Genomic DNA, 24,747 nt, shown 5'->3' on the forward strand with positions numbered 1-24,747 from the left:
CCCGCTCTGAGGCCCGCCGTCCGGGAGATGGCGCGGCCTCGCGTGTGTCCCCGAGCTGGGGAGCGGTGGGAGGGCCTGTGGGCCTCGGGTGGTGGGCGACTCGCTGTGCGCGTCCTGGGACCCCGGCTGCGCGGCGGGGATGTCAGGGCGGAGGCGCATTGGGGTGGGATAGGCGCGGCGGCCGGTCGGCGGGGCGGGAAGATGGGAAATCCGTTCGCCGGTCCTCTCTATGGCCCTGGGCTGTCCGGGGATCAGAGGGAGCAGTGACGCCCCGCGCGCAGGCAGGTGGACTACAGGTGGAGGGACTGAGACCAGGGGATGGCCCTGCTGAAGCGACCTCAGGGAGGGCTGAGTAGGGAAACCAGCGAGCAGCACCGAAAGCTGTCGAGCTGTTGACTAGCCTTTCCGGTGACACAGCAAATTTAGGGAAGCTTGGGAAATGTGTACTGTGCTTGGTGAACTCTTGGACAGAATGCATAAGCCTAAAATTGTACACTAGCTCAGGTTTATAACTTTCGGAAACTAGTCTAGGAAATAGCATTCCAGATTTAGTTCCTGTTGCCTGACGGCAAACGTGTGCCGATATCAGCTCATCCTGTGTGAACACTTCTCGTACGGAGCGAGATGGCTGATGTCCACCATAAAGTGACAGCAATGAGAAGTCGTCCAACTGCCTTTCAACTCCCTAATTTCCGCCAGCTGATAGAGAGCTGATCTGATAAAGTAATCTGTCCTAATTAGATAATGAAGGTGATGAGTTACCTCTCAGGCGGAGAAGGAGTTTCAAGCACTAGATAGGTAGGTAGAAGAGAGAATTTTGGCCACTGCAAACTTAAGCCGCTTTTCAGCCCTCACGGTGGTGGCTGCCTTCCCTGTCCATGTGGAGGCCAGCTGTGCCTCTAGTTCTTTATCCAAGGGCCCTTGCTGGCTGATTTAAATGGTCCTTCCTAACCAAGAGACAGGTTTTGGAAAATTGTAGTATCTGTTGTTGGCCATCTTCATTCACCCTTCCTGTTTCCTATTTGTTTCATAAATTTGTAACAGCTGCCTCTTGTGTTACTGGGCTTCATGCCACCTTGATACTCCCATAGTGAGGCTCACCCTTTTAGTAGCTGACTCACTGGGTGGAGATGGTTTGGAAAACCAAGGATGCTTTTTTAAGCCTTTTAAAAGTAGTTGCTGATGGACAATGTTAAAAAGAAAATCAAAGCTCTGGTTCACTGGTATAGTGTATTATTCTTGGGCAAAGTTGAGTAATTTGTTGAGTCACTCTGAGGTTTGTTTAGCTTTTTACAAAAACATTTTAAATCTCCCTTTTGAATAGATGATACATGCACAATTCCAGAAGGGCTAAAGGTCCATTGAAAAGTGAGTCTCCTTGTTATGCCCCAGCTCTCCTCCCTGGAGGCAGCCACTGTTTCCTACTTCCTTGAGTATACTTTCAGGGATATTCTCTACATATACAAGCAAATAAATGTATTTTTTACACATAGGGTTGCAAATTATGTATACAGTTTTTCACCTTGCTTTTTTCCCACTTAATATGACTTAGAGATGGTTTCACATATAAGTAAAAAAAAGAGCTGCTCATCTTTAATAGCTGCATAACACTTCATTGTATGGCTGTCCGTAATCTGTTTCACCTGTCCCTTACTGATGGCATTTTAGATTGTTTTTAACCTTTTTCTATTACACATAGTGCTGTAATGAATAGCTGTGTACATACATGATTTTGCATTTGTGCAAGTATTTCTATAAGGTACATCCCTGAAAATGGAATTGCATTCTAGTCCTTTATATAATTACATTCTTCAAAATGTACCCATAAACCAATGTTATTGCAATAAACAAAAAATTAAAAAAAAAAAGTACCCAAATTCAGTTTCTTAAAATTGTTTTGTTTTCTAATATACGGATAGTGTTTACTTCATTTTCTTTCTGTTTTGAAACTCTTGTTGACATAATTTCTCTAGGCCCTTAAAGGTAAGATTTAATATAGTAGCTAAAGAATGTAGATATAGGACTTTGTCACTGGAGCAGTTCCTGAGATTTAGACATTTAAATTGCTCATGGAGTCTTTAGTACTGTAATTACTTGTTGCCTTTAAAATTATTCTCAATTTCTCTCATAAATTATTTTCAGATTTTTGTCCCTTTCTTTTGACCCTGACCTCTTTTGTCATTGGTCCATCTGACTGTTCTTAGATGCTCTTGGCCCTCCTTTACTCCTTATACCAACCTGGTTAGAGAAGAAGAAAGCAAAAAATGGTATAGCCTGTTTCTGTTTTTACATCCAGGCCTTTGGATCCCAAATGATTATTTTAGAACTGACTGGATCAGTTTTCTTATTATTTTATTATCAGCTTATAACTATGACTCAATATATGCCCATTCATTCTCATTTTCCTATGCTGTGTACTCAAAAGGCAGGATACTTTTTCCCACATCTTTCTATCAGTACCTAGGATAGCCTTAATAAATGTTGAATTGGATTTGTTTGGGGTCTTGCTATAAAAGAAATACAAATCATTTATAGCTGTACTGGGGAGAAGAGCCAAAACATTTATTGAAAAATTTAGCAAATTAGGTGGTAGATCCAGAAATGCCAAAATATTCTGATACTAAAATATGATTCACAGACCAGCAGCATCAGCATCACCTGTAAGCTTAGTTAGAAATGCAGAATCTCAGGCTCTATCTCAGAACTACTGAATCAGAGTCTGCATTTTAACAAGATCCCCAGGTGATTCACATACACATTGAAGTTTAAGAAGTACTGTTTTATCTAGTACATTGTTGAAAGGAGGGAGAGAGAAGATTTGAACTGGATAAGTCAGGAGAGGTACGTGAGCCCAGGCTTGAAGGCCAAGTCAGTTAATGATAACGGTGGCTTAAGCAAAGGCATGTTGGGAATGCTTCAAAGTGGTAGAGATTTTGCATGGGAGTTAGGTGTTGATAAAGAGATAAATTGAGTAGGTAAATTGGAGCCAGTACTAAGGAGACCTGAATGTCAGGCTGATGAATTTTCATTTGATATTCCAGCAGTAGTCACACTGAGGAGTTTTGACCTAAAGAGTAATATGCTGAAAGAGCAGCGTTAGGAAAGTTCATCTAGTGATGGTGTCCAGGAGAATTGAAAGTGTGAGAGTATAAGCAAGGATATTAATGGAGAAGTAACTTTAGTAAAATAGACATCAAGTGATGAAAACCTGATCTAAGGGATATGGCCATGGGAATTGAAATGACAGGAAGAATAGGAAAGGCATTTCAAAGGAAGAAGAGAAAAATACGGGGTTACTTACTGTACTGGAGTAGAATGGGATTAGTGCCTTATAAAAGAGGCTCCAGAGGGATTCCTTCCCCTTCTGCCATCTGAGGACACAAGGAGAAGGCACCAGCCATGAACCAGGAAGAGGGCCCTCACCAGAGAATTCGAGCATGCTGGTACCTGATATTGGACTTTCCAGCCTCCAGAACTGTGAGCAGTGAACTTGTTGTTTATAAGCGACCGCCATAGTATTTTGTTATAGCAGCCCATATGAACTAAGACACCCAGGGACCCAAAAAAAAATTGCAAAAAACCTTAATTGTTTTGTAGTAATCTTAATCATGTTGTTAGTAAAAATATGGGTATTTGTGTTAATTTCTTGTGGCTGCTGTAACCAGTTATCACAAACTTGAAGGCTTAAAACAAGAGAGATTTATTCTTCCAGAGTTCTGGAGGCCATAAGTCCAAAATCACTATCACTAGGCTAAAATCAAGGTGTTGCCAGGGTTGCACTCTCCCAGGAGGCTCTAGGGGAGAAGCTGTCCCTTGCCTCTTCCAGTTTCTGGTGGCTGCCAGCATTCTCTATATTTGCTTCCATGGCCACATTGCCTTCTCCTCTTTACTAAATCCTCCTCTGCCTCCCTTTTGTAAGGATACACATGATTGTATTTAGGGCCTACCTGGATAGGATACTCTCCCCAGCTCAAGATCCTTAACTTAATCACAGTATTTTTGCAAGATAAGGTAATATTCACAGGTTCCAGAGATTAGGATTTGGATATGCATTGGGAGGCCATTATTTAGCCTACTACAGTATTATTATTCTGAAACTCATAAATACAGTAGAATAAAGCAGGTAGTTGTGTTAATGTCATTAGGAACTAAAAATTTCACTGTGAGGGAAAATATACATAAATGTAAAATGAAATCAGTTAAATAAAAAACCCTGTAATCCTAATCTTGAATTGGAAGTATCAATATAAATGTTTTCTAAAAAAAAAACAAAGTATTACTAGCTGTATTCCACACTGAAAAGCCCTAGAAACAATGATCAACTAGTAGCAATGAGCACCCCTAGTACCCAAGTTGTAATTTTTAAACATTCATCATTTCCCAATAGAAGTGAACAAGGCTCCTTGGAGAGTAGACTGATTCCAGGTCTGGGGCAAGAAAAGTACAGGATAAGCCTGGAATTTCTTGTCATATAGAATGGCAGGGAATTATCCAAGATGTCTGAGATTATGTCAAAACAATTCGTTAGGCAATATAAAGAGCTTCCTCTTGGCCAAAGATGGGAGAAATTGAGCATTAATAAGAATAATAACTGCAATGGATTGAAATATATTGAATATATCTACATCCTTGAATTCATATTGATTAAAAAAAAGAATTCATTAATCATTTTGTATGCTATGGAACCAACTCATTTTGAAAACTGGTAAATGAAGAGGAAAAAACCAATCATGTCTTTTCTATATATACTGTACTTAAGGAAAACCATATTGTTACGAGGAAATTTCTCAAGAAGTATTCCAGATAATAAATGAAGAATGATAGAATTAGATCTAGGCATTGATCATCAGCCGATCATTATGTGTTTCCTGATGGAAGTACACAAAACACCTGTTGAGTATTCCTGCGAGAAAAATTAACCTGAATCTGACCAAGCTTCTAGATCTGACTACTAATTTATAGGAAATAACTGTTAAAGAATATTATAGACATTCAGTCTGCAAAATCTAGATAGGAGATTTCAGGACAAACTGCCTGGTTTCTTCAACAAATACACTGTAAGGAAAAAAATTAGAGAGGCGGAGCTCATAGACTAAAAGAGCCTTAAGAGATACATCAGTTGATTGGAATATATGGACCTTATTTGTATACTGATTTGAACAACCAAACTACAAAAAATATTTTGAGACAGTTGGGAAAATTTGAACACTGACTGGATATTTGATGATACTAGGAAATCGTTAAATTTTTAATGTACAATATTGGTAAATGGCTATGGTTTAAAAGAGTCCTTGTCTTTTTACAGATTCTATATTGAAGTTCTTATGAGTAAAAGGATATGATGTCTGGGGATTTGCTTTAAGATGATCTAGGAAGGGTAGTGGTTGGGGTATAAAGGAAATAGGATTAACCATGACTTGATAATTTTTGAAACTGAACATGAAGGTTATATAGATATTGATTATACTAAGTTGAACCACAAGAAATTTTTTTGTATGTTAAAAACAGTTGAATTTCAGTAATGCCATGTAGTTCAAACTAATACTGTTCTCTCTACTTTTAAGTGTTTGAAATTTTCTGTAATAAATTAAATAAGTTTAAATAAAAAACAAAAATATTTAAAAGACAATTGGAAATTTTAACACTGACACATTGATATTATGGTTATATTTTTAAAACAGCACAGTTAATAAAAAAAGAATGTTATGTTTTCAGTGATAGATACTGAAGTATATATAGGTTAAAATGATAGAATTTCCTTCAAAATAACCAATGAAGTGGTTAGTGGGGAGTGAGTGACAGTATTGAAAAAACAAGATTGGCCATGAATTGGTAATTACTGAAGCTGGGTGATGAGTCCATGGAGTTTCTTATACTATTACTTTTCTTTTGAATAAGTTGGAAATTCTCCATAATCAAAAGTTTATAAAAAGAAAGAAAGCCAGTGTTTAATCCGGGTATGTGTGACTACAGATTGTTAACTCAACCATTATATCGTTGTTACACATGATATGGTTATATCACCATGTAAGGGGATTTCTATGGCACCTGGAATTCATTTATTTTAATATTTATATATTCATTTTAATGTTAGCTTCTTTTTGTGGCAAGAAACTATTGCAAGTTTTCCACTTATGGAAGTGACATAAAGCAAACTTTTGAAATAGATTTAAGTAAAAAATTAATTGGCTTAAGGAAAAATATTCTGTGAATAATAGTACCAGTAGTATTCAGATATGACAGAAATTGTGTGGTATGAGGAGAATGAAGTTGGAACATTTACTATGCTATACTGACTACGTTGGTATGAATGGTGAAATGAAGAAACATTTTATAAGCTTTGCTTATACCCGTAATATCTACATTTGAATGCCTGTCAGACTCTTTTGAAAGAAGGTGTGTTTTGTATAAAACTCTATGACAATCTATATCTTCAGAGGCCTTAACCTTTAAAAGAAATTACAGAGGACATTTTTTATTGTTTTTACAGAATGTCATACCCAGGCTATCCCCCTACAGGCTACCCACCTTTCCCTGGATATCCTGTAAGTATTGCCACTTATAATACTAAAATAGCTCATATCCTTGGAACAGGTGTTGTATAGAACTAGCCCGTAACAGATCTTACAGATGCACTACAGCAGGCATCATAAACTCAAATGCCCAGAGATCCTGAGTAGAATAAGTGTGCGAAGGCAGGTGTTGTGGGGAACTAGAGGGCATGTGCCTCACCTACGGAAAGCCAGCAGCTACTCAGCTGTACCCTGATGTGGACATGCCAGGAGGCTGACCCAATGTTGCTAAATATTCCATTTCTTCAAGTAAAGCCAGAGCTCTGGATTTTATGTGATATTGCCTCAATTTTTTTTTTTTGTGAGGAGATCAGCCCTGTGCTAACATCCGCCAATCCTCCTCTTTTTTTGCTGAGGAAGACGGCCTTGGGCTAACATCTGTGCCCATCTTCCTCCACTTTATATGGGACGCCGCCACAGCATGGCTTACCAAGCAGTGCGTCGGTGCGCGCCCGGGATCCGAACCAGCGAACCCCGGGCCGCCGCAGCGGAGCGTGTGCACTTAACCGCTTGCGCCACCGGGCTGGCCCTGCCTCAATTTTTTAAATTGGGAAATTAATTTTTTAAAATGTTAAATGCTGTATGAGCAAGTAAAACATGTATGTAAGCTAAATGCATCTCATGAGTCACTGTTTTTTAACCTTTGTGTTAGAAAGTTTAAAATAATTCAGAAAGGCTTGACTCAGAGATAACAAGTTGCAGTAGATTAGAGGGTCCTGGATTTGTAGCTCTGAGACTTTTAGTATTTGGAGTACATTTTATAAATGTGCTACCAAGTTCTGCCTTGTCGATGTCTATCTGAGGACTACTCTGAGGACTAAACTTACAGCTGAGGCATAAGTGAGAATTACACATTTCAATTTTATATTCATAAGTATGTAGGGTTTCTTTCTAACTCTGGGAGAATAGAAAGAGGGGCCTATACAGATTAATGGTAATGTGTGTATCCTTATGTAAAGTGAATATATAGCTCTCCTGAATTTATCATAGGCGAGATGAGAGTTATGAATGTGTTTGCAGGTCCCTATGTACTAAACTGGACTCTGGCAACCATTTCAGTTAGTGTAGGCTAATTGCTGAAACACAGCCCCAACATCCCAATGACTTAACACAATAAAAAGTCATTTTTTTTCCCTTACTTCAGTCTCCTGGAAGTCAGTGGTGGTGGTTGTGGGGTGGTTGGAGTGGGCGGGTGGGTGGCGAGGAGGTTTGTTCCATGTAGTCTTTCAGGTTCCAGGTCCCTCCATGTACTGGCTCTACCATCCTCTTGCGCCTTGGAGTCCTCCACTGGATCCTCTGCTTCTGGCTCGCAGGTGGAGGAAGAGAGAGGGTAGAGGATTGGGCAGGAGGTTTTTAAGGGCCAGGCTGGAAGTGGTTTACATTATTTCTGTCCACATTCATTCACCAGTATTCAGTCATATGGTCCTATAACTGCAGGGCGGTCTGGGAAATGTAGTCCAGCTTTGTGGCCAGGGGAGAAAGTTTGGTGAACACATAACAATCTCTGCCACATTTAGACATTGTCTGTTCTGAACTGAGGTCCAAAATGTCACACCCCAAGTGTGACTCAGGTCACCATTTTTTTTTTCTATTATGTAACAGATCCAGGTGTGTTGCAAGAGAGCCATGAATTCCTCTCTTTAAGGTAGAGAAGTGGATCTTTCTCATATTTCCAGGTGCTAGGAAAATGAAGGAACTAATGAGCTTTGTTAGTTGTTCCTGAAGACTTGAAGTTTAGAAAGAGCCTGGTTCTTACTCCCAAGTAGAGAAACAGACCCCACTTGCCTGACACAGGTAGAATTAAATTTAACTGAGTTCTGAGAACATGTGTCCTGACAAAGTAGTACTGTATACTTGTGAACTACTGTAAGATACCAAGACTTCTAGTGGGACTTTTAATATGTAAAAGAACAAGCTAGACCTTAACAGTTATCTCTGTTTGTTCCTTTTTTTTAGATGGGTCATATTTCTCTATGATCATATTCATTTGAAAATTTTTCTGGTTTTTCAGCCTGCGGGTCAGGAGTCATCTTTTCCCACTCCGGGTCAGTATCCTTATCCTAGTGGCTTTCCTCCAATGGGAGGAGGGGCCTACCCACCAGTGCCAAGTGGTGGCTACCCAGGAGCTGGAGGCTACCCTGCCCCTGGAGGTTATCCAGCCCCTGGAGGCTATCCTGGTGCTCCACAGCCAGGGGGAGCTCCATCCTATCCTGGAGGTGAGTTATGGGTCATGGAGTTGTGGTGATTTGAAATTGCTATAGCACTTTTTCCTTCTCACCTTTATCCTCTTCATTTCTGCTTGTTTTGTGTGAGGTCAGAGTTGCTCTTAGCCTACTTTCTCCCTTAGATAGTAAGGACCTAGCTGCAAGATAGAGGGATAAAGGTTCTCAGGGGGCATGAAAGCTGGGAGCAGTCTCAAAAATTCTGTTTTGAAAGGAATTGGAATAAATCTTACGGTAATAAAGGACCAATATATAAAAGTTTGCTTGATTATTTGTAATCTAAAGAACTGAGTAAGACATTTCAATTAGCATGATTGTGACCTTTAGGACAGCTTTGTCCAAAGGTAAAAAAAATTAGCACTTTTGTATTGTAAGCTAGTAAGGCAGATGAATGAAGTAAAAATTTTTTAATTTCTTTTTTAATGGGGAAGGAATTGGTGAGAAGTTGAATTTAGACCAAAAGGGACTGCTGTTATAGCATTAATAGCATATTTTTTACACTGTTAATAGTAGATAATTTTCTAAAGTTTTCTCTTCAGTCATGAGAATGTCACTATGGTTTATTTATTCTTTTCTCTGCTTCCTCCCGGCCAAGGGTTTGGAGCCCCACCAGATGGAGCAGGCTTTTCTGGCTATCCACAGCCACCTGCACAGTCGTATGGTGGTGGCCCAGCACAGGTCCCACTACCTGGTAGGTACCAGCTGTCCAGAGAAAAGCATAGCATGATATTTTGAATTTTTCAATTGCCATTAAGACAACTTAGTTCATGTTTGGGATAGTCTTCAGTAAACGTTTATACTAAGTACTTCTATAAATAATTTTAAATACATGTATAGTTTCATGAAATATATTAATTGTATGGAAAAGTTTAATCAGTAAGATAGAAATAAGGACCCACTTTTTCAGTTATAAAAGAAAATATCTGTCCCAAAGCCAAAAAGCAAAACCTTCAGGAGCTTCTCTGCTCATTTCTATACCACAAATAAAACAACTCCCAGAACGTTGTCCTGACATGCTTTCCAGATGGAATCAGAATTTAATCTCGTTCAAGTGTTTAAATGAAAAAAAGGCTGGGGCCGGCCCGGTGGCCCAAGCGGTTAAGTGCATGTACTCCGCTGCGGTGGCCTGGGGTTCGCTGGTTCAAATCCCGGGCACGCACCGATACACTGCTTGTTAAGCCATGCTGTGGCAGCGTCCCATATAAAGTGGAGGAAGATGGGCACGGATATTAGCCCAGGGCCAGTCTTCCTCAGCAAAAAAGAGGAGGATTGGCATCGGATGTTAGCTCAGGGCTGGTCTTCCTCACAAAAAAAAAAAAAAATGAAAAAAGGTATTATTTGTTAGGAAGTTATGTAGGACGTGGAATATTTTAAAAGATTCTTATGACCAAAGTTGGTTTTAGATCCAGTAAATTATAATATCAAAAAATTATCCTAGTGATAATATAGTGTGAATGTTCTCATATGTTTCCATATTCATAATAATCAATGCTGTTTTGAAAAATTAAATCATATAAGACCTGTTTGCTGTATTTTTTTAACATGTAGGTGGCTTTCCTGGAGGACAGATACCTTCTCAGTATCCTGGAGGACAACCTCTTTACCCTAGTCAGGTATTTTTCTCCTACCTTTTAAATTTAGTCTGGGTAACTGGATAATGCCGAAGAAGGGCACTACTCCTTTGCTGATATTAGAGGTTTCTGTGAAGCAGAGGAGGTGGTCTATAACAGTCGCTTAAGACTTTAATCTTTGCTTCTGATAGACTCCATGCTCTTTTTGGTCCATCTGCGTTAGGTAGTATCCTGATGGCTTTGATCAGACAAGCCATCTGGTCAAGGGACCAGAAGGGTCCTTCTGACCCTTCTGACAGGTGATGATAGTCATAACTCAGAGAGATTCACGAGGGCTCTTGGCATTGATTTTGGTTCTTTTCCTCTTCCCTCGCTGTCAGTTTTAACTATGAATTTGGGTGACTGGGTGATTGGTATTTCTGGCAGTGTTTTATGAAGTGTGGTTTTGTTTTCCATTTTTACCTTTATAACTTTCTACTCTTCTTTCAGATCAATACAGAATCCTTTCCTTCCTATCCTGTTTTCTCTCCTGTTTCTTTGGATTATAGCAGTGAAGTGAGTAAGGTTTTCTAATGTTCACTAATCACTAGGTCTCCTGTATGTACCTTCATTTGTTTCTGATTTCTCATGTAATTTTCTTGTGTGATTTCTCTCACCATTTCCTTGAGGGCTCAACTGTATCTGTTTTATGTTTATGTCCCTGTAGTGCTTGGCACAGCTTTAAACATGGTAGCCAATTAATTTCTGTCAAATTAATTTCTCAATGGCCCCAGAAAAATCTCCCATATATCAAATCTTTGCCCCATCTCTGTATAGCTCCTTATTTTAATATTGTTTTATTTTTTAATTGCCTTGTTAATTCTTTTATTTTCTATGCAAATTACTAGGAACATAAGCAGTATACTTTCATGCTCACCTTTATCTTGATTTTCTCATTTATTTCCATACTGTCTCTTCATAAAAATCTAGCATTTTCAAGCTTTTTTTAGGCTGGGGTGGGAGAGGGATTACAGTATTAGAAGAGAAACACCTTAGCCATTTTTTGGCTTACTGCCCTGATTTGAGGAATTTGAGCTCCAGAGAGATTAAGAAAATTGTCTAGAGTCAGACAACTAGTGAAAGACAAAGCTGAGACTAGATCCTAGCTCTTCTGACTCTCAGGCCAATGGTCTCTCTGTTACACAGTGCTGCTTTTGGATACAGTAAATGATATTCCTCCAAAGCACATAGTAAATTGCTTTCAATCCTTTTTTTTATTGTTGAAGTTGATTGTTAATTATAGATCTGTAGCTATTTTAATCATTTGTTATGAGAATTTTGATTTTCGTTTAAACATGCGTATAATTTTAGAGGCATCATTTTATGACTGAATATAAAATATTTTTAAACATAAAACACTAAAAGTATAACACATACAACTTATTTTGTGTAACAATTACCATCTTAAGATAGAACTAAGACCAGTAAGTGGAAGTTAACAGAGTGGTAGATTTTGGAAGGGGTTTTAGGTGGAAGTGGAATAGGCTGCCTTGTGAGGGGTGAGATCCTTGTCACTGAGAATCTTCTGGTAGAGATTGGTTGTGCGTGTGTCAAGGATGATGTAAAGAAAATTTCTGTCTTGGTTGGGCGGTTGGGCCAGGTAACTTCTCCTGATTGACCCAATTCTAATTCTCTGGCAGTTGTTCAGCAGGAAAGTTGGAATCAAATGGGTGTCAAAGGGTAGAACTTTTGGTGGCAGATAGTGTGAGCTTTGCCGTGCTGAGAAATCTCCCCTAGTAGAGTTTTGACCTCAAGAACATGGACCCTGATTTCTTTGAATACCTGGAGGATGATAGTATTCCTGATGAAGCTTCTCTTCAAACGTAGACTTTCCTCAAAGAGTAAAACAAAACCATTTTTCCCAACACATGAAAAGTGGAATAGGTTTTTTTTCCTTAGAAAGAAAAGGATGACAGAAAATGAGAATCATCAAACAGTACATGATGAGGGTTAGTTTCTCTTACTATGTAGTTCAGTGTATTGTAAACAAAGGTTTCTGGCCTACTTAGGATTTAAGTGACAGTGATTACATCAAAGGAAACTTTCTTAGTTTCTTAATACATCAAGGCTCATGTAAAGGCAATACATGGAAAAAAAATTTAGACTTGAATATTTGCTACAAGTAGGATAATTTTAGTTTTTTCCTTAAAACCACTATACAAGTATTTCTTGCTAGTTCTCTGCTTACATTCCTAGCTTAGGAACTAGTGAAGGATAGTTGTTATGACTTATTGGTAGAAGAAAATGTTGGCATTAGAGTATAGATGAGTGGGAGGAGTTATTGACCATAAAAATGTTTGCTGAAAGATGGTCTGGTCCCCTTCTCCCAATTTCCTTTGCCCCCACAGGTGCTGGCATATTGCTGTATTCAGTAGGTGTAACTCTAAGTACAGTTTCAGTTCCTGAAAAGCAGTTGAATCATTTAATATTTTGAAATGATGTTGATTACATGTTTAAATGTTAAATATTTTAGAGATGCTGGGTTAAATAAAATACGTTATTAAAATTAAATTTTTAAAAAATGTGGTGAGGTATCATCTCCCTTTATCCCATCCTTCTTAAGCCCTGATTTGAATATTTTAAGAAAACTATTGAATTGTTTCATAGCTTTGTATTTTTAAATTTTAACTTTTAATTTTGAAATAGTTTTAGACTTACAAAAAAGTTGCAAAAATTGTACATAGAATTCCTGTATACTCTTTACTCAGATTCTCCAAATGTTAACTTCTTACATAAACACAATACAATGATCAAAATCAGGAAATAACATTGATATAAGAATATTAACCAACCTATAGACCTTATTCAGATTTCACCAGTTGTCCCAGTAATGCCCTTTTCTGGTTCAGGATCAAATCCAGGATGAAACGGTTGCATTTATTGTCATGTCTCTTAAGTTTCCTTCAATATGAAACAATTCTTCAGTCTTTGTCATTCATGACTTTGACACTTTTGAAGAGTACCACCAGTGATTTTGTATAATATTCCTTAATTTGAGTTTGTCTGATATTTCCTCATGATTAACTTCAGGTTATGCCATTTTGGCAGGAATACCACAGAATTAGTGTTGTGTCCCCAGTGCGTCATATCAGGAGGCACTTACTGTGACTTATTCCATTTCTAGTGATAGATTTTGATCACTTATTTAAGATGGTTTCTGCCAGGTTTTCTGCTGTAATGTTACAAACTGTGTAAATATCTTGGTTCTCATCATACTTTTACCCACTAATTTTAGCATTTGTTGATGATTCTTGCCTGAAACGATTATTACTGTGGTATTTGTCACGTGGTGATTTTTTTATTTCCTCATAGATTTGTATTTTAAAAATACAGTCCCGGGCCGGCCCCGTGGCTTAGCGGTTAAGTGCGGCGCTCCGCTGCTGGCGGCCCGGGTTCGGATCCCGGGCGCGCACCAACGCACGGCTTCTCCGGCCATGCTGAGGCCGCGTCCCACATACAGCAACTAGAAGGATGTGCTACTATGACGTACAACTATCTACCGGGGCTTTGGGGGGAAAATAAATAAATAAAATTAAAAAAAAAAAATACAGTCCCTTGTTTTGCTTTCTGGTTTATTTTCTTATAAAATCAATGAATATTGTACCTCCTGGAATCTCTAATCACCACTTTCATTTTGTGCTTTTCTTTTTTTTTTTTTTTTTAATTATTTTTTTCCCCCAAAGCCCCAGTAGATAGTTGTACATCATAGTTGCACATCCTTCTAGTTGCTGTATGTGGGACGCGGCCTCAGCATGGCCGGAGAAACAGTGCATCGGTGCGCGCCCAGGATCCGAACCCGGGCCGCCAGCAGCGGAGCACGCGCACCCAACTGCTAAGCCACGGGGCTGGCCCATGTGCTTTTCTTATTTTAAAATGTTTTATTATGTTTAATAATCAGGGCCCATAGAGGATATGAAGAGATATTGCTAAAATTATATTGCTTGTTCAAAACCTCATCGGGCAACTCATTTTCTGCTTCACTAAAGCCGTTATTATATTCTTTAAATTAAACACTGCCACTCATCTCACGCTATCCAGGGATCAATCTCTTTTTTCCCTCCTATTCTACCAAGAAGGAAATGAAGGCATAGGAAGATGGTGACTAATTTCACAAGCTTGACCATTTTGTTTCCTGAAACTTTGGTGTCTGGTTGTCTGTTGGCAGGAGGGAGATAGGTCTTTTCTGCCTGTTCCAGAATGAACCCTGATAATAAAATGCTCATATCCTTGTCCTAAAACCCAAACACTGGCTTCCTTGCCTAAGAGGATGACTGGAGAAGTCTTAAGGTGTCTTCTTGTCAGCAGGGAATCCTGACTTGGATTTTTTAAAATTAATATTTCTTTTATTAAAGAAGTTGAACATCTTTTTCATATTATTTCTTTTTTTCTCCAGTTTTATTGGGATATAATTGACATATAACGTTGTATTAGTTTTAGGTGTTCCACATGATGATTTGATATATGTATATATTGTGAAATGATTACCACAATAACTGACTTGGATTTTATTATGCCTCTTGTTCTCAGCCTGCTGCAATGACTCAGGGAACTCAAGGAACAATCCGACCGGCTGCCAACTTCGATGCCATGAGAGATGCAGAAGTTCTTCGTAAAGCAATGAAGGGTTTTGGTAAGGGAAGCAGATTTCTGTCTTATTTATGATAAGTTCAAGTGATTGAGTCTAAAATAAAAATAAGCTTTATATCATAAACCAAGTTTATGTGAGAACCTGTATGCATATATCTCAATTTAATCTGGCACCAGGCACCTTATAAGCATCTAAGAGGTCCTCAAGGAGCACGCAGCACAGACTTCATCCTTACTTAAACATGTATGGTTCTTTCAGGGACAGACGAGCAGGCAATTGTGGACGTTGTAGCCAACCGTTCCAATGATCAAAGGCAAAAAATTAAAGCAGCTTTTAAGACCATGTATGGCAAGGTATGTTTTTTGTTTTGTTTTTTCTTTTCTAGAGTGAGTGTGAACAATGGCCTGTAGTCCCTGCATTCATGTAGGGTTGGGTACTATCTTTTTATTAGTACTGGTGGTACAAAGTAGAGACAACTAGACTTCAGAGACCCCAGGAGAGTCCCCCAGTATTCACTGTTTATTTCTCTTAAAAGCCTTTCTAATTCTAGAGTAGTCCTTGATCTCATAGTCATACCTTATACTATGTCTGGTATGTGACAGATGTTCAATAGAAAATAGATTATGACCACAATCATGATCAATAGCTTGGTTCTCAATCTTCTCCTTACAGTGAGATTCAAGGACTTATTATATAGCCACTTGCTTATTCTTGGTCCTTGGCATCATCTTTGTCTTCGTCCCTCCCTCTGAACATATCCTCTGTTATGATTGTATGGAACTTGTTGCCATTCCCTCCACACACCATGATCTTTTATACTTCTGTGCTTGGTTTTTGTTGTTCTCTTGGCCTAGAATGCTTTTTCCTCTTTTTCTGGATAGAGAACAACTTCTTGGGATTTGGCTTAAATCAGCTACTCTGTGAAATTTCTCTCATTGCTCTGGGCAGAATTTAGCTGCTAGTTCCACCGTGGTCCCCTAGCACTTTGTAAAACCTCTGCTATAACTAATCTTACTGCCTGCCCCCCAAACCTGTGAGCTCCCCTCAGGCAAACCATGTCACATTCATCTTTGTATTTATAGCACCAAGTACAGGAAGAATAACAATAGCCACTTAGTGTTTGTTGAATGGATAATCAGTGACTAAATCCAGCAAGATTCTGTGGCTAAAAAGTGTCATCACTTTTCAGACATAAAGGGAAAAACTGGGGAGCATTGGTTTGCCGTTTTTATTTTTTTTATTTTTTCCCCCAAAGCCCCAGTAGATAGTTGTATGTCATAGTTGCACATCCTTCTAGTTGCTGTATGTGGGACTTGGACTCAGCATGGCCGGAGAAGCGGTGCATCGGTGCGCACCCGGGATCTGAACCTGGGCCACCAGTAGCAGAGCGCGTGCACTTAACCGCTAAGCCACGGGGCTGGCCCATGGTTTGCCATTTAGATAGGAATCCTAAAAATTTCCTAACATCCTCTGGATCCAGTTTACATTTCTCATCATGGGAGTAAAGGTCCATTGGTTGGTCCCACCTTGCCTGTTCAACTCTGCCTTTCCCTTTCTGCCCAGCCCAGATCCACTTCTTTAATCTTAAGGCTGATTAAGTGACATAAACTCTAGATTTCCTTAGGGTTCAAAATCAGACTCACTTCTCCCACAAAAGTATTTTCCATGATATGAATTTCTTTAGTTTATATATAGTCTTTGCTATGCTGTCCTGAATTTTCTCATATATTGCTTTAGGGGTTAAAACTAATTTCACAACCTATTTTCCTTATCCCCAGCCACCTTTTCTCTTGACTTCCTGATAATTAATAAAAATACTATTCTTCTAGCCTGCTGTAGAGTCTTCTTTGATTCCACATTCTTCTTTATCAATGAGTCAGTTAGTAAATATTTACTCAGTGCCTCCTGTATGCCAGGCACTGCTTTGTCCTAGCAACTGGTTATTGACTATGTCTTGTTGATCTGATCTGTAAAAGGACTCTTTTAAAATGTGTCCTCTGTGTCCTTTTTTTTTCTTTCCATTTCCATTGCCACCACTCAAGTCCAAGCCTTTATTACTTCTTACCTAAATATTCCAGTAGCCTAAATGTTCTCATGTATAGCCTCTTTGTCATCATAGTCCATACTGCCTACTGTTGCTACATCAATGTCATTTTCTTGCATAAAAGTTTCCAGTGGCTCCTCCCAGTGGCATGCAGAATCAAATCTACATTCTTTAGCTTGGTGTTCAAGGTAATAATCCAAGCATATAGTTACAACTTTGTTTTACTAATCTATGAAAACATTCTCCTCTAACAAAATTGGTTATCTGATTGTTCCATTGAACAAGCTTTGCCCATTCTTTTCTCTATACTAGTGATTCTCAACCTTAGTGGAGCATCATAATCTCCTTTAGAACTTAAAATCACATGCAGAGGGCCGGCTCCGTGGCTTGGCGGTTGAGTGCGCGCGCTCTGATGCTGGCGGCCCGGGTTCGGATCCCGGGCGCGCCCTGAGGCACCACTTCTCTGTCCAACGCGAGGCCGAGTCCCACGTACAGCAACTAGAAGGATGTGAACCTATGACATGCAACTGTCTACTGGGGCTTTGGGGGGAAAAAAATGAATAAATAAAATCTTTAAAAAAAAAAAAAAAAAAAAAATCACATGCAGAATCTCTGGGTATTTGTCCTCGACATCAATTTTTTTTTTTTAGAAAAATTCCACAGATGATTTTAATGCGTAGCTGAGGCTGGGAACCACTTTTCTGTTCCTTGTTTGTGTTTCTCTTTCCTCTTTGCCTGCTAATTTTTACATACTCTAAAAGATCGGAACTAAAAGCTTTCTCTGAGCTCCCTAGCCCACTTTAACTTTTCCTGTTTCAACTTTCTCTTATTTATTTCTGTGCTACTTACTTGTCTGGTGCTGGAGTACAGGCTGCCTTATATATTCTTTTTAGATGTTTACCTTAGCCCTCTAAATAAGAACATGATGATGCTTTCTGCTTCCTCATGGAACAAGAACAGTTTCTTATACTAAGTAAATATCTGTTTATCATTTTGTAATTTGAATTTTTCTTTGTTTCATATATCTTTTGTCTTTGTACCTCGTATAGTGGTGGAAGTATAGTAAGAATTTATTGTTAAGTGTTTATTGATAGAATGAATAAAATACATCTGCTTGAGTGTAACAAACTTTAAATGTATATATTTACTTATTTCTTAGTATATAATATTCAGATTTGAAATTTAGGTTTTCATAAAGCAATGCAATTCCATTTTTCCATTAAAAAATTAAGCAACAAAATTTGGAGAGCACATATACCTAGTCTGTATTTGTAATTAAGCAGGATTTAATCAAAGATCTCAAATCAGAGTTAAGTGGAAACATGGAAGAACTGATCCTTGCCCTGTTCATGCCAACTACGTATTATGATGCCTGGAGTTTACGGAATGCAATGAAGGTACTATATGTCATTTACTTTGAATATTTTATCTTATTTCAAATGTAAAACCCCATAAATTATGGCCGTTCTGAATTTACAGTGACAGCTAAATCCATACATTATTTCATATCATCTGAATATATAGAGCTTTTCAGGTCTGGAGGCCAAAGAAATATTTGATGGAACAGTAAGATTTAATTACTTTCAGAGATTTTATTTTTCTTTTGTATAATTCTCCCTTTCTTCATTTCACATAGGGAGCAGGAACTCAGGAACGTGTATTGATTGAAATTTTGTGCACAAGAACCAATCAGGAAATCCGAGAAATTGTCAGATGTTATCAATCAGAATTTGGACGAGACCTTGAAAAGGACATTAGGTCAGATACATCGGGGCATTTTGAACGTTTACTTGTATCCATGTGCCAGGTGAGTATAGCATGAATGTGTGTTGGTGGAGGGAACATTCTTTACTGCCCACTGCCAGTGAGCATTCTTTATTCCTTTTAATATTTAGTCCCCTTGGAATCTTGCCATCTTTAAGAGTGTTAATGCAGAATCCAATGTATACATTTCTTTATAGTCATTATTGAGGTTTGTTTCTGCAGAGCTGGCTTTTGTAAGGAATCAGAAATTAACATCTGTAAGATTATATGGAATCATAAATCAACTGGAGGCTCAGTGTCTTAGAATGAGAATGAATCTATATTTTTAAGCTTAGCGTTGTACTGCCAGTTAAGTTGGACCATCAACTGAAGATATGCAGGACTGCCATGGAAGGGCTATAGGAGGTGAGAACTGTGTGAGGGGAGCCATAAATGCGGAAAAATGTTTCAGCGTTCACAGTAATATTGTGATCAGTACCCTCGTTATTCTGATTCCCTAGGTGTGCTGGAGAAGTGACAGAAAATTCTCCAAATGTGGTATTTGGAATGAATATTCACACTTACAATGAGATGATGAGGGTATATTTGAAAAAGATGATGCAAAAGCTAGCACACTGATTCAGTATCAGGAGTTATTGGCTATCCTGTTAGTGCACAAGGTTGGACAGTCTTGAGGGTTCTAGAAGTAGAGGAGAGGCTCTTCAGAGCAAAGGGAGGTAGTTGCAGAAAGGATAGTTTGCCAAAGTGAGTAGATGTAGAAATGAGAAAAGAAGGCAAATGGGTGGGAAGAAATTGAATTTACCTACAACAGAGTAACATCAGGGGAATGTTAGCATTTAAAAAGAAGAAGAAGAAGAAAACAAGCAGGAACAGAGATTTAATACTAAAAAGTGATTATTAGGATTTTACATGAGGTGCTGAGTGTCTCTTTATGCAGAGTTCAAGGCCCAACCATTTTACAAAGTAAAGGGACCTCTTCCAGGGAATGAGCAGAGGAATGGCTTCCTAGGAAAATGGGACTGTATTGTGTGTTTGACTCCAAAGACAATAATCTGGGAAGTTTTTCCTGAGCTATATTCAGTCACCCATTTAGAATATGTTTCTATATGTTCCCTGTGCCTAGTGTTCTTTAGAAGGCAGTTTCTCACCTTCGAGGAACACCTCTCCATTTTGTTCCTCAGAAAGACACCGAGACTCTAGAGGGCAGCCTTTCCTTTGTTTCTATTTGCGTTTCTATTTTTGAGAGAGAAAATAACTGCCCATCTAAGCTTTACTCTTGTTCAGGCCCAGAGCTTCCTCTCTCCCTCTCTCCTTCCTTCTCTCCCCTCCCAGGGAAGAGTTTGGTATACAAATTGGCACAGACTAGCAGAACTTGAATTATTTATAGCATTTTCTAAAAAAACTCATGCGTCATTTTTGTGTATTCATTTAAGATTACACTTGGATGAGGGAAAGAAAGTTCATGAAGCCTCCCTATTATATGTTCCCTCCCTTGGCTTCAATTCCTTGAGGGCAGGGACCTTATCTTTCTTGTGTCCACACCACCTAGCACATCCACTTGGTTCTGTTTCTCTGGAGAACCCTGACTAATACAGCCTGGCACAAAGCAAGTGCTCCATACCCTTCAGTTGCATGAGTGAATATAAAGTGGAACTCAGTACAGTGCATATTGATCTTAAATTCCAGCTAAGGAGAATTATAATTTCTTCATTTGAGTGGTGGTTTATATCTCCTAGTAGAGATGTTTTTCTTTGTGTCTGTGTATAACTTTTTATGGAAACCTTGTGTGGTTTAATTTAGCTCTCAAAGCCTGGAAAACCTCTCATTTTAACATAACCTCATTAAACCATGATCATGTATTATAAAATCCAAAGTTGGCAGTGTAATAAAGTACTAGTTACACTAGTACAGTTTCTTTGCAAATGAAAGATATGCATGACAAACTTTATGTATTAATCTTTAATAAATTGTCCTTTAAAATCCAAAAGTGACTAGATTGGAAAAAATTTTTTGTAGAACTTGTATCACTCCCTTCCAACTTCTGCCTTCCTCTTTTGCAGGGAAATCGTGACGAGAACCAGAATGTGAACCACCAAATGGCTCAGGAAGATGCTCAGCGTCTCTATCAAGCTGGTGAGGGGAGACTAGGGACAGATGAGTCTTGCTTTAACATGATTCTTGCCACAAGAAGCTTTCCTCAGCTGAAAGCTACCATGGAGGCTTATTCCAGGGTATGAGCTTTTCTTTTCAATATTTGGCTTCTGTTTTAAGGTATGACAATATTTTAACCTCTATACTTTTTGTTTGTAGATGGCAAATCGAGATTTGTTAAGCAGTGTTGGCCGTGAGTTTTCCGGAAATGTTGAAAGTGGTTTGAAGACCATCTGTAAGATACTTTTGTGTTTTGCTTTGTTTTGTTTATAAATGAGTGAGGCTTTGAATAATTGTCCCCATTAAGTAATGATAATTAATCCAGCCTCCCTGGAATCAGCTTAGGCAGAGGCTGAGCTAAACCTGTGTTTTTATGTGCAATTCCCTGTGAATAGTTGGTGGTGTGATCAATTAGGGTTGTTTTGGAATGATTTGGTCTTTATTCTGTATGCCCTTCTTGAGGACTATGCAAGAATATATGATTAGTTGTAGCATTTCCATTAAGGTGAATGGGAAAGCACTAAGGAACTACAAGTACCACCACTCAGAGTGTCATTTTGAGCACCCAAAAAATACCTTTTGAGTACTCAGCCCCCTAAGACTCTTTTCCTTTTGAAATTAAAAACCCAATTTCTAGTGTCCTGATATTCAGATGTCTAATGAAATAGAAATTTCATTCTCATGGAGAATATAGGACTAAAGAGAGTATTAGTAACACTTTGGTATTAACAATTGAATGTCTTACAAATATTATTATAGTAATTGTAGCTAAAGTAATAATGTAAAGTTAGTACATCTCTACCATCTGCAGGAAGAGACTTAGCTAAGTTAATTTTCCTAAGAGAAAATGTGACAGATGTCTTATCATTCTCAAATCTTTGCTTAAATCTGTTTTCTTTTTTATACTGGAGTGTATCTCATATTCTTCTCTCAGTCAAATGATATATGTGACCTCTAGAATTCAGATTTTAGTCATTATTCCTTTTAAGTAAGACTGGACTAGGGCACAGTTGCTACAGATCTTCTCACTGTAAGGGGAAAAATATAAAGAATCTAAGCTACTGCATCTATGGAGAGAAAATGGTTTTTTTTTGGCCAGAGAGAATCTTCTAGAATTGAAAGTAGCCTGTCTGATGCAGCTAGAAAGAAAGATGGATGCTGAGAAAAATCAAGGGAGAGAATACCTTTCAACTCACCTCATGTTTTCTGAGATGATTACATAGAAAATGATCAAAGAGAGGCTAGAAGTAATAAATTAAGCTGGAGCGAGGACATGTTTGTCAAGTCATGATTCCACGTCTGAAGCATCTCTGACTTGCAGTGCAGTGTGCCCTTAACCGCCCTGCCTTCTTTGCTGAGAGGCTCTACTGCTCTATGAAAGGTGCCGGCACAGATGACTCCACCCTGGTCAGGATTGTGGTCACTCGAAGTGAGGTGAGGCTTTCTCTTGTCTGATCTTACTTGATTTTGAATGTTGATTTCTTTTTTCTTTCCCCCCTCTCCCCAGAACGTTGATTTCTTAAAAGTTCCTCAGTTGGTTGTCAGTCCCTCGGGAATGATGTTAAGAAAGAGCTCTCTTTGTTGCTGCTTGCAGAGGTTGTATAAAGCACAGTTCACTTTCCTCATACCATGAGAGAGGCTTGCTCTTGTGAAACAGACCACTGTCCCTCAATGAAACCAGTGCCAAGAGATTTTCTTACTTGTGAAGTTCTGTGGAGAATACTGTTTATGGCAAGTTGGAAGATATTTAACTTTTGGTTTTCATTTTGCTTATGTAAAAAATTGTATGAAAGACCTATGCAGATTAATCTTTTTTTTTTTTTTTTTGGTGAGGAAGATTGGCCCTGAGCTCACATCTGTTGCCAATCTTCCTCTTTTTGCTTGAGGAAGATTGGCCCTGAGCTAACATCTGTGCCAGTCTTCCTGTATTTTGTATCTGAGTTGCCGCCACAGCGTGGCTTGATGAGTGCTGTTGGTCAGTGCCCGGGATCTGAACCGCAAACCCAGGCCACCGAAGTAGAGCGCACTGAACTTAACTGCTACACCACCAGCTGGCCCCAGATTAATCCTTTTTATTGATAGTGCTGTTGAGTCGATTCCAACTCCTAGTGACCCTGCATGTACTGCCCAGAGTGGAACCCTGTCCAGTCTTTTTGTGCCATCCTCTTACCTTCTGGCGCTATATCAGACATAAGTTCCTTTGCTATTCGTAGGGTTTTCATGACCAGTTTTTTCTAAGTGGGCGACCAGGTCCTTCTTCCAAGTCTGTCTTGGTCTGGAAGCTCTGCTGAAACCTGTAAAACCTGTAAACCTCCACTGGTATTTCAAATACCAGTGGGATAGCTTTCAGCATCACAGCAACACGCAGCTGCCACAGTATGACAACTGACAGACGGGTGGTGTGGTTCCCTGACTGGGAAACTAACCTGGGCGGCGTTGGTGAGAGTGCCAAATCCTAACCATTAGACCACCAGTGCTGGCTAGATTAATCCTATTGGATACAAAAATTCTTGAAATTTGGTGTACCTTGCTAATTATAGAACAATTTTTTAAAGAAATTCATCTTTATCTCTTTACCTAAATATAGCCTCAAATGTTTTCCTTTGTTTGATTTTGTGTATTTATTGGACTTGTTTTAATTGAAAGAAAAATTATAATAAAGAAGGTAAATCATTTTTAAAAAGGCAGAATATGGTGTTTTTAAAAAAACTTTTTTTTTTTTTTTTTAAATTTTTTTTTTTTAAAGATTTTATTTATTCATTTTTCCCCCCAAAGCCCCAGTAGATAGTTGTATGTCATAGGTTCACATCCTTCTAGTTGCTGCACGTGGGACTCGGCCTCGCGTTGGACAGAGAAGTGGTGCCTCGGGGCTTGCCCGGGATCCGAACCCGGGCCGCCAGCATCAGAGCGCGCGCACTTAACCGCTAAGCCACGGAGCCGGCCCTAAAAAAACTTTTTGTGTATTTGTTCTTAGACCTAAATTTTCTAAGCAGGATTTTTTTTAATTGTAATAAAATATACATAACATAAAACTTACCATTTTAACCATTTTTAAGGTTACAGTTCAGTGGCATTAAGTACATTGACATTGTTGTACAGCCATCACCACCAGAAATTTTTCACCTTGCAAAACTGAAAATCCATACTGATTAAACAATAATTCACCATTCTCTTCTCTCCCAAACACCTGGCAACTACCATTCTACTTTCTGGACCTATGATTTTGGCTATTCTAGGTACCTAATATAAGTGGAATCATACAGTGTTTGTCCTTTTGTGACTTCTTTTACTTAGTGTAACATCTTCAAAGTTCATCCATGTTGTGGCACGTGTCAGAATTTTCTTCCTTTTTAAGACTGAATAATATTCCATTGTATGTATATACCACCTTTTGTTTATCCATTTATCTGTCAATGGACACTTAGGTTGCTTCCACCTTTTGGCTGTTGTGAACAGTGCTGCTATGAGCAATACAGATATTTGTTTGAGTGCTTTCTTTCACTTTTGTGCATATACCCACAAGAGGAATTGCTGTATCACATGTTAATTCTATTTTTATTTTTTTGAGGAATCACGATACCTTTTTCCACAGTGGCTGCACCATTTTACATTCCTACCAGCAAGGGACAAGGGTTCCAACTGCTCCACGTCCTTGCCAAGACTTGTTATTTTCTGTGTTTCTGATAATAGCCATCCTATCAAATGATTTTTAAATGACTAATATTTTTTGAATAGATGAAACTAGTACCACCCTTATTCAACATTTTTACAGAACAGTGAATCAGACCTTCATTGG

At 38.7% G+C, this 24,747-nt stretch overlaps 1 protein-coding gene across 1 annotated transcript in view; it reads left to right on the forward strand.

The window, feature by feature from the left end:
- ANXA7 (annexin A7) overlaps positions 1-24,747 on the forward strand; it is a 31,398-nt gene that overhangs the window by 184 nt on the left and 6,467 nt on the right. Inside the window, exons 2-12 of the mRNA XM_087432038.1 lie at positions 6,491-6,545; positions 8,584-8,788; positions 9,390-9,485; positions 10,343-10,407; positions 14,932-15,034; positions 15,251-15,345; positions 18,320-18,433; positions 18,673-18,843; positions 20,861-21,031; positions 21,111-21,186; positions 22,273-22,385. Of these exons, the coding sequence (XP_087288164.1) occupies positions 6,492-6,545; positions 8,584-8,788; positions 9,390-9,485; positions 10,343-10,407; positions 14,932-15,034; positions 15,251-15,345; positions 18,320-18,433; positions 18,673-18,843; positions 20,861-21,031; positions 21,111-21,186; positions 22,273-22,385 (1,263 nt within the window). The 5' untranslated portion in view covers position 6,491. The remainder of the gene's footprint in view (positions 1-6,490; positions 6,546-8,583; positions 8,789-9,389; positions 9,486-10,342; positions 10,408-14,931; positions 15,035-15,250; positions 15,346-18,319; positions 18,434-18,672; positions 18,844-20,860; positions 21,032-21,110; positions 21,187-22,272; positions 22,386-24,747) is intronic.

The sequence above is a fragment of the Ceratotherium simum genome, chromosome 6 (assembly GCF_057802395.1).
Source record: "Ceratotherium simum simum isolate JZ-2026a chromosome 6, ASM5780239v1, whole genome shotgun sequence".
NCBI classification, from domain to species: Eukaryota; Metazoa; Chordata; class Mammalia; order Perissodactyla; family Rhinocerotidae; genus Ceratotherium; species Ceratotherium simum.